General features: G+C 34.8%; 1 protein-coding gene across 3 annotated transcripts in view; it reads right to left on the reverse strand.

The window, feature by feature from the left end:
- The window catches only part of LOC142337547 (ras-related protein ORAB-1-like), a 555,140-nt gene that overhangs the window by 11,846 nt on the left and 527,082 nt on the right, over positions 1 to 16,212 (reverse strand). Inside the window, exons 2-9 of one of the 3 annotated variants that reach the window (XM_075386847.1) lie at positions 6,678 to 6,738; positions 6,535 to 6,607; positions 6,404 to 6,451; positions 6,283 to 6,330; positions 6,118 to 6,213; positions 3,993 to 4,124; positions 890 to 1,060; positions 677 to 715 (exon numbers count right to left, since the gene is read on the reverse strand). In XM_075386847.1, coding sequence (XP_075242962.1) covers positions 683 to 715; positions 890 to 1,060; positions 3,993 to 4,124; positions 6,118 to 6,213; positions 6,283 to 6,330; positions 6,404 to 6,451; positions 6,535 to 6,607; positions 6,678 to 6,703 — 627 coding nt within the window. In that variant the 5' untranslated portion in view covers positions 6,704 to 6,738 and the 3' untranslated portion in view covers positions 677 to 682. Of the gene's footprint in view, positions 1 to 676; positions 716 to 889; positions 1,061 to 3,992; positions 4,125 to 6,117; positions 6,214 to 6,282; positions 6,331 to 6,403; positions 6,452 to 6,534; positions 6,608 to 6,677; positions 6,740 to 16,212 lie in introns of those variants that run through there. The other 2 variants (XM_075386848.1, XM_075386849.1) reach the window with 2 other exon arrangements.

A 16,212-nucleotide genomic window follows, 5' to 3' on the forward strand; every position in this document is an offset into this window, starting at 1 on the left:
CGCCGGAAGAATTGCTCTCGAACGACTAGTTGTAGCTCTAATCAATTGCAGTCTGCTTCAGTCGTGGGGGGGGGGGTAAATGGGACTAAGATAAGAAGTTCAATAGTGGGCTTCAAATAACCACAGAGGGCTTCAAATAACCACTATTAAGATTTAAAGTAAAAATGCCACCAATTTCGGCGCACTTTTCATTTTACTTTTAGTATTAAATTGCCGCCAATTGAGTTCAGCCGCCTGAAATTGTGATTGAGAGAAAATTTTAGATCACGCGAAACGCAAAAAGTCAACGGCGTAAAATTCACTTGAAAAGTCAAAACTGTAAAGCGAAAATTTTGCATAAAAAAGACACGCGTTTACAATAATTGCTATGAACTACGTTCAAGAGCAATTAAAAAGACCACAGGACTACTATAATCGGTACAAACTTTGTTTGAGAGCAATTACGAATTTTCTTATCTTAGAAGTGTGTCTATTTTATCGCTGCACAGTACCGAGTTTTCACAGTACCGAGTTTTTCCACAGTCCTGTGGGAATGCCTCACATGTGCAACGACAAAAAATGCTTTGGAAAACCAAGATGACCACTATTAATTCTCGAATTATCACTTGGCAGCAACATGAAAATCAGGTCTTATGATCCAACGATGATTTCTGATCAGCACTTATGATCAAATACGGACATTTCAGCAAACACCGCATCCACTTTCGGTCTTAACCTAAGCAATGTATTCAAAATTCACATCCTCTCCTACAGGTTTGCTTGGAAAATTTAAAGGAGCTGAAATCCAATCGCAATTTGAGTCAATATTGAAAAATTAGTCATGAAAAACTCAAGAAATCAAAACTACGCACAAGTTTTTTTTTTAAAAAAAAAAAACGGAGTTAACTACCTGTTCGGTGGGTTTGATTTTGAACTGGTTGTTTTTGTCTCCTCCGTCAGCTGCCTGGCTACCCATGTGCTTTTTGATCTCACTGGCCATTGTCATGAATGCCTGCTCTACATTCGTCGAGTTCTTGGCCGATGTCTCCAGAAACGGGATTCCGATTGAGTCAGCATACTCCTACATCAACAAAGTGCTAATGATTTGAAAAGCTCGAAAATTTCACTATTTATTTATTTCGAATGTTCAACAGAGCCAGCAGATAGACAAATTCTACCGTCGCTTGAATTGCTTCCAATAAAATTGTGCTCGGATAATAAAAGAGAACCAAAGGTGCATTGATGAGCATTTTTTAAAAGTGCTAAAAACTGCCCTTAAATTTAGTTCAAATTATTTATAACTAGTCATAGACTATAGTTACGCCTAGTCCAGTTTCTTATTGTTGGATTAGAGCCGTGGAAAATTAATACTAAATACCATCAGACATAACCATTCAACAAGTGTGCACATGTATAACCGGGACTGTATCAGATTTGCATATTCTTAGACAGCCGGCACAATACCGAAATAACTGCAACATGTGAATTGATGAACTTGTAGATGCACGCCATAGAAATATTTAAAAATCATTATTTCTATTTTTTATAAGTTCAGAGTAACCTGAATTAACTTAAGATACAAGTAACTCAACTATGAAAAAACAATTCAGCTAAAACGCGTCATATATTAGTGAGTCTAACAAATGAAGTCACGTCCATAAAAGCAGCTGACGAGCAGCAGGAATACGTAAACCAAATTACTTTATTGATCTGTGTCGAGCAAAATGGAACAAACGACTAGCGACGGGCAACTTTCTCTCAAACGAGCCCTCAAATGACAGTCGAGCGTTTAGCTTCGGTAGTATTAAGCTTGGCCTAAGTGAGGCTGGCATTAGGGGATTTACTGGGGGGAGGATGGCGCGATCGGCACAGGGTGTTCGAGAACGGTGAGTGAAGGGGGACGAATTGTACAGAGAACACTAGAGCTTCAAGAGAGCTGCTCAAGAGCTCTCGGCTTTAACTATTTAATCTTTATCCCGGCTTTGGGGATGAAAAGTTAAAAGCGTCAGACAAAACATAGATCAAGCAAAAAAGGCCTCATGTCTAATCTAATTGCTACTAACTTTATCTTAAAAAAACACTGAATTCCGATCCACATCAACGAGTACAATTGATATTAGTCCGGCAGTGTAATTATTTAAATGGATTTATTATTTCCATATTATAACAGAAAACTTGAGTTAAATTCAAATTATGTCGCATATCTCAAAATAAAAATTAATTAAGTTTATAAAGTCAACCCAACCAGTAAACAGTAGTTCTAATTCATTTTCCAAATTTAAAGTCATGCCATGTTGAACAAGTAACCTTCCACAAAAAAGGGTTCCTTTTGTAAGCTGAGGAGAAGAAAGTTCTAAGTTGCTTGGAGAAATTTTTTTGTCTTGTTTGATTTTTAAAAGCAATTAAAATGAAAAAACGAGCGCCAGATGAGAAAAGCTTTAAAGACAGCCAGCATTAAAAGCTATTTGTGGTATGCCGTCTTTATCGGTCAACCAGTTTTCCGTTTTCCCAGCTCCGCCGTTCCAACGGCAAGAGAAGTTGATATTCATAAAACGAATAACGTCAGATCAATTAACCACGAACGACAGGCGAAGGCGTTAATTTAAGACTGTAGCTTAGAAATTTGTTTATGGGAACAAAAACTCTCACCTCAGAGGTTCACAGCCTCGACCTCCAGGATAACAGTCTGATCTCTTACCGACTACGCTACAACTGCTTTGATCTCCAGCCGCTCATAGTCGCTTTTATATTAGCAACAAACAATGAGTGCAATGGAGATCACTCAAAATGAAGCGTGAAAAAGTCACTAGAGAAATCACATAATGTTCTAGAACAGCGTAAAAACGGTCAAGCAAAAATTTTGCATTAAAAAAATACCAACAAGTTTTCGAGAGCACTTCGTTCGGGAGCAATTAAAATTATAAGAAATGGCAAAAATTTTGTTTTGTCAAAAGACGTTTTTAGGTATAACGTTTGTCTTCAGGAGAAGACAGATTTATAATACAGACCAGGCCGAGGAGGCTTTTTGATTTCTGAAGTTTCTTTTAAACCTGGGTAATGTAAGGCAGTAGAGAGTTAATCACAACAATAAACTGAGCGAGGTATCGAAGCATGGAAAGAAGGCTTTTTTTGAATGAACCTCTTCTTAGGTTTTGGCATTTGCTGCCTTCATGTGGTTCTTGCGGTTAAATCAACTCTCTAATTTCACAATTTTCTTATCAAGCAGTCTTCAATTACTTCTTATGCATTTAGACCAACATCTAGAAACATAGTTCAACATGTAGAGAAAACAAGGGAACTTTCATTTTTGTCTTATTCTTTTTCTTATATAAATCGGGAAACTGGTAAATCCTTGCATTTCAAATGAAAATACAGGAGCTCAAATGAAAAAAAATGGAAAAAAAATAAAAGCAGCCTAAATGCTAGTTTGGGAGCTCAAGCGGTTCAAACTGAGCACCTCTAAAAACTCAAATTTTTGAGGATCTTGAGCTCAGTAAGTTACTGTGGGGTTTATAAGCTTAATGGGACTCAATCCCCATTCAATTTTGCAAAATAAGTTTGCTAACTACGGAATAAAACAAAAGGACACAAAATGTTCGAACAGAGCCTCTGAAAGTTTTCTCAGAAAAACTAAAACCCCTCTTAAATTTTTCAAGGTGTTCAATTCGAACTACTACTACTACTACTACTACTACAACTAGACTCTAAGAAACAGAATAATGAATGGAAGTACTTTTTAGAGAGCTCTATCTAATAGCAGTTCAAGTAGAACACCTTCAATAAATTCAATTACTGAGGGTGCTTGAACAAACTTATAACCTATGTCTAAAATGCATTCTAGTGGTCGACAAAGTTTTCTATTCGCTGTAATACATTAAAAATTATTCATAAAAATTATTAATTTTTCTCTGTCTTTGCTTTGATTTCAGTTATCAAAGAACGCTCATTTTTAGCGTTTGTACTTGCAAGTCCTAAGATTAAATACAGTAATCAATGAGCTGTAGCAGAATTACCTTTGCGGTGGAGAATTCGACAACCTTTTTTACAGTTAGGTCGCATTTGTTTCCCACAAGCAGCTTCTGTACATTGTCCGAAGCGTATCTCTCAATCTCCTGTAGCCACTGCTTCACATTGTTGAATGTGTCCTATACAAATACACTACGATATTAATTAAACTCCCCAAATGGGGAAACTTAAGTGGATGGCCGCCGAAAATGTGTAAAAAATTTTGACGTATCCAAAATTCCAAATCAAAAGTTTCCGTCCAAATATTTAGTTAAAGCTTCGGTGACGTTACTTTATTAGCAAAAAAATAAAGTCAAAAACTACAGTCAGAAACGTCATAAGAAAAATTGTTAATTCAAAATATCACATTCAAATACATGACTAAAAAAAGCTACAACTTCGTTTGATAAATGTGATAAATCAGGTACTTCTAATTTCCCGTTTCATAACCACGAGAGGGAATTCAGATCTCCGTGGCATCGGTGAAAAATCTTTCTCCTGAATTTCCTCTGCTGGTGATAAAAATTGTGAAACTAAAATCTACCGGATTTACCAGTTGCTCTCAAACGAAGTTTGCGGCCGTTTCATTAGCCCAGTGGTCGTTTTAACGCTTTTTTGCCTTACCAATTTATTGTATAATGTTTTTCACTTTTCGTCTTGAGAACGGATAAACAGCTTTGCAAGTCTACGCTCCCCATTGTCACCTCTTTGGTTACATGAAATTATTCGATAAAAACTGAATTCCACAGTTGAGTATTATATAAAGTAATAACAATTATACCTTTACTCCTTTACTCACTTTAAATATTTTTACTTCCAATATATCCGGTAGAAAGAAAAATAGTAGGTATCCGATAGGAAGAAAGGTAGGTATCCGGTAGGAAGAAAGATAGTTCAATGGAAAGAAAAAAAGACAAATTTACAAGCAAAAAATATATAAAAAATTAATAAACTTCGCTCAGAAATTAAAAAATTGTACGTCGTCTGCAAATATGTTTTCAAAATGATTTATATTGTTCCATATGTGCTCTGAATATGATTTATGTTAAAAGGTGGCCACTGGACATCTGGGAATCACCCCGAATAAAAATAAATCGACTTATGTCGGAAGAATTGCTCTTGAACGACAGGCAAGGCAATTTAATTCAGGGGCTGTAGCCTAAATAAATTTCAAGGGTGCAAAAATGTTTACCATGCCCGGATTCCAACCATTAACCTCCGCTTCCTGACCAGAAACACTGCCCACTCGGCTCTTAGGCCCTTCTTGCTATGCTGCAATCGATTTCATTTTAGCAACAAGTTTTACTTCGGTGTGAGAGCAATCGAGATCACTCAAAAATGAAGAAGGAAAGCGTGAAAAAGTCACTTGAGAGTCAAATAATGTTCTAGAACAAAAAGCGCAAAAACGGTGAAGCAACAAATTTGCATAAAAAAGACCAACACGGTTACAATAATTGCTATGCACTTCGTTCAAGAGCAATTAACAGGTGAATTTGAGGTCTTAGGAGCAAAAAAAGTTTGCGAAGTGCCTAACAGAAGCAATGGGTAACTTATATGCTCATTGAATCGTTTAATGTTGAATATTGGGTTTAATGTTGAATATTGGAGCGGAAACAATCGCGGATTGAAAAGCACACAGGACTCCAGTTAAGCTCAACCAGTAAGCTCCAGTTAGGAGGAAGCAAAAACAAAAGTAAAGTTCGATGATAAGATTTAAAGGAGCAAAATTTTGCCGTGCAAAAACGGTGCGAAATTTGCTAAAACGTAAAAATCTGCACAAAATAAACCAAAATGCAGAGAAAAATTACTCAGACGCGGCAGTTTTATAGAGAAGAACTTGGGTCAACGCTTTTTTGCAGATATTTTTTGCTAGGTGGACCTTATAGGGGGCAATCGGTGACAACAGGCTTAATTAACGAGAAACAATGCAGGCATTTATAAAAGAAAAACAATCTGTTCGAAGTCAAGAAGTTTTTATTTAATTCGGTTCATGCAGAAGAAAATCTATTCAGTGTATGAAGGTTCCTCAAGGTCTATCAGATCCGGTTAAATGTTTAAAATGGATCCATAACAAAAACAGAATTAGATTTTAATTAAGAAAAGATGGAATTAAGAAGCCAGTAAGCCACGTACCTGCTCAGTTACATCGTAGACAATAATAATACCATGAGCACCGCGGTAGTAACTGGAGGTAATGGTCCTGAATCGCTCTTGTCCAGCAGTATCCCACTGAAAAATTCTTTTGTCATTAACATTGAAGACTCAAGTAACACAACTTCTTATATCAGAACGACTTACAATCTGGAGTTTGATAACTTTGTTGTCCAACTCTAGTGTCCGAATTTTCTACAAAAAAAATTATTTTAACATAGCAAAGGTAAACCTAGAATTTAACGTAAAACTTTAAGATATAACTTACGAAATCGACACCAATTGTGCTTATGTAGCTTTCTGTGTATGTATCGTCCTAAAACCGCGAACCAAAATCAGTGCCGAACCAAAAACTGCCTTATAAATAATTAATTAAACACAAAGAGTATTGAAACGAACCGCAAATCTGAGTAAAAGACAGCTTTTTCCAACACCACTATCTCCAATCAGAAGAAGTTTGAAAAGATAATCACTGAAACAACGTAAATTGATATTTTGATGAGCAGAATTTTATATGTCTTTTCAAAAGCACTGGCACATACTATTCAGGGTGCAGATGGGGACTCATTATGTATACGTCTCAGATTGAATATACCAGGTATCTGAAAGAACAATAAATAATTACGAAATCGTTAACAAATTGCGGACTCTACCACATTTTCCACCTTAATAGGTATTTTATGAAGTTCAAAATAATTTAGTTATCTTATACTAACAAAGAAAATAGCCTTTCATCAGAACAAGATTTTCAAAATATATTTCTCGACAGTATGAAAACAAGAACCATTATAATTACTCCCCGCTACCGGTCATTTTAGTCATCGCTATTCCTTGCACGGTTTGTCCTGTAACTGTTTTCAGCTCTTTTAAATTTTTGTTCTTGAAAAAAAATTAATTAGCAACCGAAAGCAAATTACAATCATTAAGATTTTAAACTAGTTTGAAAATCTTGCTCTTTCCCATTATAGACCCACCTCCCCGTCAATAAGTCATGCTTACTGTTATAGGGGCTATAGTGGGAATCGACTGAAAAAAATGAATTAAAAAACACCGCTCCCCAACACTGGGTATCTGTAGCTACCCTGGTTCCTCCTAGCGTTATTTCTCCCTAAAGAATTAGGAATTTATTCAGCTCATCAATAACATGAGAAAAACGTGCAAAGCAAATTAATAAAATATACAGATGGTAAACTGATTTGTGAATCAGAAGTGAATATAAAAAAAACCAACTGAAAAGATAGCGAAACGAACATCTTCCACAAACAGATGCAGAAAGGCAAAATATGAAACGTAATTTCGGTTTCTTAAAGACAACGGAGAAACTCAGCGCCACAAACAACGCCTGCTCAGTAGAGAACAACAAACTGACGAAGGAATCACCGCTGATAACGAAAATTGATCGATGATCAACGCTCGCGTTCTATGAAAGATTTTCTGCCGATCAAAACTTCAGAACACTAAGAAAACTTTCAATACGCTCCCTCAAAATTTTTTACATTGACAAAAAAGCAACTTTCTTATCTGAAAGAAAAACACGGAATTTCTTGAACCAACATCTCTTTACAAATTACAGCAAACGTCCTCAAATTTTTTAGACGTACATTATCTGCGAAGAGAAAGCTGAAGACCGTTACAGAGAATACGCAAAGCGAAGTAATGCAGTGCCAGACTAGAAAGCGGTTTTTAGAAATTGGAGAACAGGTGGCATTGGAGTCAAAGAGAAACCCGAAATTGTTGTGCAGTTGTATTAAGCAAAAAACCAAGAGAAATGAAAGTGTCGCTTCTCTGGAGAAAGCGAACAGTGGTTTAACATAGACACAAAAATTGACATCAAATTTCTAAAAAGTAATGGAAAAATTTTTGCAACGCCAATTAAAACAAACGGAAATAGAAATATCAGCAACAGGCATTTTCACTTTATGTCTTCTAAAACCATTAATTCTATTTTTTCTATCTATTTCAGATACATGTTCGAAACAGATTCCCTCTAATTCTCCCAATTTCAAAAGAAAAACTCTTTCCAACTTTATTCTATTCTTCTATCTCTTCCAACTTCCATCTTCATGCCACTTCCTTTTCAATTATTTTTGTAAGTTAATCTAATAAAACAATCACAATCCATTTATATACTTCATATTTTCACCCAATGTAAACACACATCAAATCTGATTGAGGAATTTGTATTTGACACTTCGCCTCTATAGAAAGAACAAATTGACTCTTTAAATGAACAATATAACATATCTTTTCAAAGGAAGTGTGCCTTTGAAAAAGAACACGGCGCCTCTTTGAAATTATAATGCGAGCTCTACGTCAATATTGAAAAGTGCTTTGCCGCAACCCTTACTTCATGTAAGCTATATAAATTGTTTTAATGTGTTTCTGATTTTTTAGACGGATACAAGAGTATTAGCCAATTGCTGGCAAAAAACGTCTAAGATTGCTGAATCAATTGAAGTTCTTGTTGTGAAGCTAAAGTTCCAAAATAGTTGTCAATTATTTTTCCGTGATGACTATATTTTCTGCTGCAAGTCTGTTGCCAGTTTGTAGCATGAATGTCTGCCTTTCATCTTCTGTTACCACCAGTATTTGTCGTGAATGAATTTCAAATCCGCCCACCAAAATTTTCCGCATTTTTGAATATTGTCGAATATACTTTGACAATACGTAATATATGAGCGCGTGAAATATTTTTGAGACTTTAAAAAAGAATGTGTCTATTATGAAAAACTTTTCTTAACTGACATTTTGCTTGAAACGATTCTATTAGCTAAGTCGAAAACTCGGCATATCCATTAAAACTTATAACTTATTTCACTTAATTTATTTAACATTGGACTTTGGTGGTCAGGAATTTCTGGAATCTAGAATTGTATTTCCTCAATAAACCGCTGTCTGTCTTGAGCAATGATCGCAAAGTGTGATAAATTTTCAATTGCCAGACCGTTCAACAAATGATGATTTAAAAGATCTGTCAGATTAATATCCATTTTCTTAGGCAAAAAAACATGTCTGCTCTAAGTTTTGTCCCACGCTGAAGCTCAAAAACTTGGCGTTCTGGTACAGATGTTTTTTTTCAATTGATCATGTTTCATTATTTGACTAAAATACATTTTGAATTCGATGATGCTGATCGTATTAACTATTTCCTATTTCCCAAATTTCCCGGCCTCATTTCTCGAGCACATTTTTGATCTCACAGTGTTGGAAAACAATTAGGTGATTGTTAATCAATAGTGGTCCCAGACATGTATCTGGGTCTGTTTCTTGAGAAAAACCGTTTATACACACGTAAAAGCTATTCGAGCCGAAACATTTATTCATTTCATGATGTAAAAATAACGCCTTTTTGGTAGAATTAACTGCCTAAAACAAATTTAATGACAGAATGTGATGTACCGTTTGTTCCACAATTAGGCAGTGGTATAGATATTGCTTTATACAAAATGAAAACTATTGCTGCAGTAACGAACGGAATAGCTAAAGTTAACGGGAATTACATCCCATCATCAACAACGTCACCATTTCTCAGTTTTGTTTTAGTAAGTTAAATTTTAGGTTTTGTCATAGCCAATGAAAGACGTTTGTTCGTGTCTGATTGCCAATGGTTTACATCTCGAAGAATTTCCCCTGAATGTGATCTTGTGACGATTTCCATGTGAACCAATTTGTTTACCATAATAATAACTGAAATCAAGATTGTTAGCATACAACAAGAGATTGCAACACGGCACATCTTAAGTTCACTACGCCAATTTGAAATAAATCCTGGAAGACTCATATGTAATTCAAGCATTCGGTGTCTTGCGTAGAACGTTTTAGAGCATGCCATAAATGCTCTTAAAATAATTTGGATAATATCCACTGCTTTCATTGACACCATTCGTTTTTTTTCTGCGTTTGAATAAATCAGTTTGCATTGCGTTCACATCTACAATTTCGTCATTAATGAGATACAATTTTGAGTTGATTTTGCCTTTAAGTTTTTCCCACTGGTGATTGTTTAGTTCAATTTTTTGTTGAAAACAAGTCGATGTCTTCACAAACTTGTCTGGACCCTCCTTCATTTTGAAGGGTACTGCCGAGAAAGCACCCAATTCCTGCTCCTGCAATTACTGCTGTTAATGTGACAAAACATTTAGAACAGCTCCTTTTATATCCGATCTTTATCAGTCTGTTTTGTTGTTTGCTGTTCTGCTCCGAATGTTCTCCAAATACAATTTTTCATGTTTGTACTGTGTAATTGAGCTAAAATGATTCTTTTTCCTGTGTGATGCAGAAGAGAACTAAATTTTTCACTGGTTTCATTTGTAACCATGTAATCAATTTGGTAGCCAATTGAAAAGTCATTCCGAGGACTTTTCAAAAATAATGAAGTTTTTCTGAATTGATTTTCCATCGAGACGTTAATTCGACGTTAATTGAATGTTCAAGAATTATTCGGCCAGTATTAATTTTTGGATATATATATATATATATATATAGAAAATCAATATCTTTCTTTAATACATTTTTGTTGTCATTCTAGCAAATGTCTATTTCAATTGTGATAACGAAAGGATACTTCTAAGAAAGCATTTTGGAAGTTACCTGTCAAAAAACAAAAGGTTTAGTACTAACAGTTATACTCAGGTGGCCCATTTAATTTTATTTTTTGCTTGCAGAAATAGACAAAAAATATTATTGAATAGGCAAAAATATCTGAGCATTTCAAGCTTTAAACATTTAGAGGCAATCTTATGAAACATTTTATGACTGCTATGGGTAAAATAATAATCCCGAAGCGAACAAAAATTGTTTTGGAAGTCAAAAACTCTGAAGATGTTCTCCTGGCAGACTTTAATATCAAGCCAAGTGTATTTTCCTAAGGAAAGTTTTGTCGTCATTTAAACGACATTATAATTAGCATACTAAATCTAAGACTTTGCCAATTGTATGAGACACAAAATCTCAAGCAATCCCCCCCCTTTCGTGAAGATCTCTAATTAAAAATTATCAGCCTCTACTATTTTAAATTTGAATCGAAATTGCCACTGTTTTGCCCGAACTGAAAAAAAATAACAAACATAAAATTTTTTAATGAAGTGGCGCTTTTTTTTATTTATGAGGCACATAAATGATAAAATAAAATATTTCATTCTGACTTTTCGTGGACTGCAATGTTGAGCGATTGATTTGTGCACCAGTAGTTCTGCATAGCGGTAATGTATACCCAAAGTTCAATTTTTTAACAAAATAAGAAACATTTTAGTGTCGGAATGAATCTGTTTCTGTTGTTTCCTGTTCTCTTCATTTTAAGTTCTGAATGGACAAAAAAGGTATCAGAAAAAATTCGAGTTTCCCCTTACTCTGATAGAATGGTCTTCATTGAAGAGGGTATTGTGGTATATGAAGCTTCAATATCGAATACCTTATCAGATTATGCCAACGTTGGTAAAAACTTTCGTTATGTGCTGCTGCTGGCAGTTGCTTTTGGCTGCTGCATCTGTTGTTTTCCCTGAACGGTTTTTTTGTAATAGCATAATGTTAATAAATGATGTTTAACACGTTTTTTAAAAACCAGTTTACGATTAAGGATAGCGATTTATTGGATTTTTAAGAAATCATGATAAGTTTTAGATAAGGGCACAAGCAAGTGATAAATCAAATTTAGCAAGCGCTGATGAACAAACAGTAAATTTTAATGCCTAATATTGTAATCACGAAAAGCTGGAGTCACTTGGCTGGGAACCTGTTCCTGTAACTGATGTAAAATTAGCGGCTTTGTAGTCTGATGAAACAATTGTATTTATTTCATACGGTTATTCTCATTTCGTAAATAACGATTAAATCAATTGCCCTAGATAATCATCAGCTATTCAAGTTTGACTGTACATTTTAAACATATTTAAAGAAACTGACAGTGAATACAATTTTAAAGCACAGTTGGAAAAACATATTTATGTTAAATCAACAATGAAACCAAGAGGTGGAGAGTCCAGAGTTTATGATAAATTTGTTCTCCAAATGAAGAAGTTATAAAAAATTTCTGCTGGTGTTATTGTTTATCGGTTGAATGTTTGATGAAATTTTCAGTTTTAACCGTGATTAATATATTGAGCAAAAAATTTTTATTTCTTTGCATTTTTGGAACGCATTTTTTTAGGTTTGAGGAATTCATACGAAATGTTGACAATTTTGTGTCATTTATTGATGCTGGTCCAGTAAATTCTTCAGTTGTAACCACTATTAATTTTTATATTCGTGAACTCAATTTTTTACTCTGTCAACCCAGCTTAGCATCTCATGCTGCTTTAACTTCAACAACCGGCATTTCTTTCGTTTGGAAAGGGAAGCTTGTAATATAAATGACACCAAAAGGTTAGATTGGATAATTCGAAATTATGTGTTTATAAAAATTTATTGAATTATGCTGAATTGGTTGATGTCGTGCAAATAAGGAGAGAAATAGACAAATCACGGCATTTTTGACATAGTGTTCACTCTGGACATTTATATGCGTTTCAAAAATCAAGCCACAGGTGTCTTGAAGGCCAATGTTTGAGTGAATGAATGCAAAAATCTGGTGTTGCTGGAGCCAGTAAAAGATTACAGCGTATTTTTAGATTTTCCAAAAATAGCAGGGAACGACGCACTAACAATAATGCTGCCCTATTGAAGAAGGTTCTTACCAGAATAAAACAAGTGTAATATTTCTTAATTTAATATTAAAGCTGTTGTTTGGATGTGTGGAAGAAGCATCTAAGTAAATTGAGCTTGAGGATAGTTGAGTCAACGAAGTGTTGACTGGTCGGAGATGTTACATTTGCAATGAATGTATCGAACAGTTTAGTGCCCTGATGAACTGTAGGCGCGTGTGTATGGTGGTTTCGAAATGGCCAATAACAGAGCTGTCTAAAATATTTGTCTGCAAGTTCAGCGTGTGAAATACTAACGTAGTTAGTAACCCCAGTTTTTTTTTGTCCGTGTGCACAGATCGAAAGTTTAAAAATATATCGATAGAAATCTTATATTTTGCCAAGAAGCGCTGAGGACGTACTATTTCGATTTTTGACTCTGCTTTTAAATAATTAGCATTTTATGATTAGTTAACGTACCCACATTAAAAAAACTTGTCGTCCGTGCGTAAATATTCATGAAATTGGGTTTTGTTTTGGTGTGGATTGTGTTTTTTTTTCAAATTAATTTCAGGCTAGCTTGGACGAATTTGATCATTCTTGCATGACGGAACTGTGTGAAATCGTTTTTTGGCTTGTAAACGAAGTAATTTTTATGTTAGCTATGAATATTGACGAAATAATGAAAATCTGTTGATTATGCATAAAAACTATGGAATAGTAATTTTTTAAGGCGATCAGAAATGCAGCGTTTCCTTACGTACGCAACCGTATCACAAGATTGTTTGTTCTACATGGGGGGAACTTGATGCTGATAACTCTGTGGTTGTGTGGTTGCGATATTCTTGTTTGAACTGTAGACACTGTGTTTGCTGTCTGTAGTTCTGCCAACTTGCGTTCTTTCTGATTTCTTCTAAAAACATAGCTAAAACTGAAATTGGTATGTTTGATTCTCTTGGAACTTCAGGATTATTTGATTTTGGTCAGTATAGGGACTGGATTGCGGAGTACGAGATTTGCCAAAAAAGACTTTCCTTGCCCGGTGTAAAAAAAGGAGAGGTATCTGAGAGAAAGTTCTTTCGCTATTTTGGAAAGAAGTTTTGTTAGTCATTTTTTGTTTTAAGGAAAACTTAATTCCTCAAATGTATGGACGAAGAGGTTTGGTTCAAGCAATGGTTCCTGTAAAATTGGGTCTATTGTAAATTTTTGTTCTGAATCTTCTTATTTTTTTGAATTTTTTATTGTGGTTTGATGGGTTTGACTCTGACCCTATGAACAATTTGTGTGTTATATGAGTTGATTTTTCGAATTCAGTAGTTACTTCGACTATCCTCTTCCATTCTTAGTTAATAATCTTTTTGTACTCTGTAGAAAGTGTTGGACTGAGCAACATGCAAAAATCATGTAATTTTCATTATGCTGCTTTGGCTTTTCTATCACAATACTGTCAATAATTGCTCAAAGAATTATTTAGATTTTCTTTTGTTTGACCGAATAATGTTTCAAATTGGCTTTGGATATTAGAAAAAGTGTCATATTGGCATTGCAGGTGGTATAACTTTTTGTTACTGAAACGTGAATTTAATGAAAATTGCGGTATTCAACCATGAAAGATAAGATTTGCAGTGCAAGCAGTTGTAGAATAGTGACTAGTGTCGCGTTGATGCACTGCTAATTCTATTTTTTGGCCACTCCCCTGGCAGTTGGCTTTTCATAAATTTGTAAATGGCGTTTGAGTGGGCCACGACACCATTCTAATGCTACAATTGTTTGAGCATGTTTAACAGCTGAAAATTCAACTGCAAAATTTTTTACCATTAGCGCAGTAAATTTAGAGCATTTTCCTGTAAGACTAAAGTATATAGAAATGCCGCAGAAATTTTTGCATTTTTAGTTTGCAAATTGTCTTAGCTGAAGCTAAGGGCTGTGCAAAAATATAATTCGAAAAGAGGTCCGTTTTTGTTAGAATATATGAACAGCATCTTGATTTCAATAACTGATCATTTATGTCAATTGAAACCTATCTGCGGGTAGGCTTGTATTTGAAATAACGGGGGATAGGGGCACAGTTAGCGTTTTATGCTTCTGATAATTAGCTGGTAAACATGTGAGGCAGTTGTTTATGTGAGTAAAAAGGAAATCTTTATAGCCCAGGAAATAAAAAATTTCCTTCCAAGCATGCAAGGTCTTTTATATGCCTAGATTGCATTTAAATTTACAATTATGAAACAGGTATATCAGTTCTGTTCTCAGCTTTTTTGGTATGCCTAAATGGCCTTTCAGTTTAGAATTATAAATCCAGTGTGTCAGTTCTACTTGCAGTTTAGTATGCTCAAATGGCTTTTCAGTTTAGAGTTATAAATCCAGTGGGTCAGTTCTACTCGCCGTTTTTTGAGATGGCAATCTGCTTGATAAAATTCCTTCTCGAATTGTAATAAAATTTTACTTCAACCCCAAGTTCTTGTACTGGAATACGATCGCTTAGATTTAGCTCTAATTTGGTACAAGGCTAAACGTAAATGCTTTGTAGATAGTCTGCGGCAGTTTTTCCAGAATTATATCTGAAAACAAAGATAAAAAATATTATGTAGTTAAAAGCGTTCCATGAGTCTCTAAGTAATTTTTTTGCCTGAAAGAAGCGTGTACCACTTTTGTTATCTTATACGACTATTACTGATTTTGTTGACACTCCCCAAATGCAGTTCCCGAATGGGGACTAGTGGTCTATAGGTGTTCCACATAAACCATTGCAAAAGAAAATTACAGATCGTCTTGGCTGAGATTGGAGTTAAGGGCTGCTCAAGCATATATTTCGAAAAAACGTCCTTTCCTTTTAATATATATAAATAGACTCCTGATTCTGATAATTGATCAATTATGTCAATCTTTAATATATCTGCGGATAGGTTTGTATTTGATCTAACGGGGCATAAGGTCACAATAGTGTTTTGTGTTTTGGTGACTTAGTTTGTAAACATATGAAGCAATTGTTTTTTTAGGAAATAAGGAATTGTTTTGTAGCTCCGGAAATATAGTTTCTCTCGAAGTTCATGAATGGTCTGTTGTATGCCTAGTTGGCTTTTAATTTTAGAGTTGAGAATCCAGTATATCAGATCTGTTCACAGTTCTTTTGGAATAACATTCTCTTCAATAAAATCCTTCCTGTATGGTCATAAAACTTTTTACAAAGAATGATTTCATCCAGAATTTACCGACTTAATTGCTTATAATATTTTTGTAACTTGTACAAAACACACATTCCTATTGATGGTTCCTTTTTCATTCAGTTCTATGCATCTCCGGTAACTTGGTCCATCGACTGTTCATTCAACATATTGGTTGCACCCAAGCACTCAATCAATTCCAGTTTAACCAGTGGGTTTTGGCCAAAGACTTTGCTGATAATGTGATCATTCGGTTCAATGAAGGATCTTATTTGTAAAGTGCTACAAGTGTTCTC

Source organism: Convolutriloba macropyga, chromosome 4 (genome assembly GCF_964194025.1).
Source record: "Convolutriloba macropyga chromosome 4, txConMacr16.3, whole genome shotgun sequence".
NCBI lineage: Eukaryota > Metazoa > Xenacoelomorpha > Acoela > Convolutidae > Convolutriloba > Convolutriloba macropyga.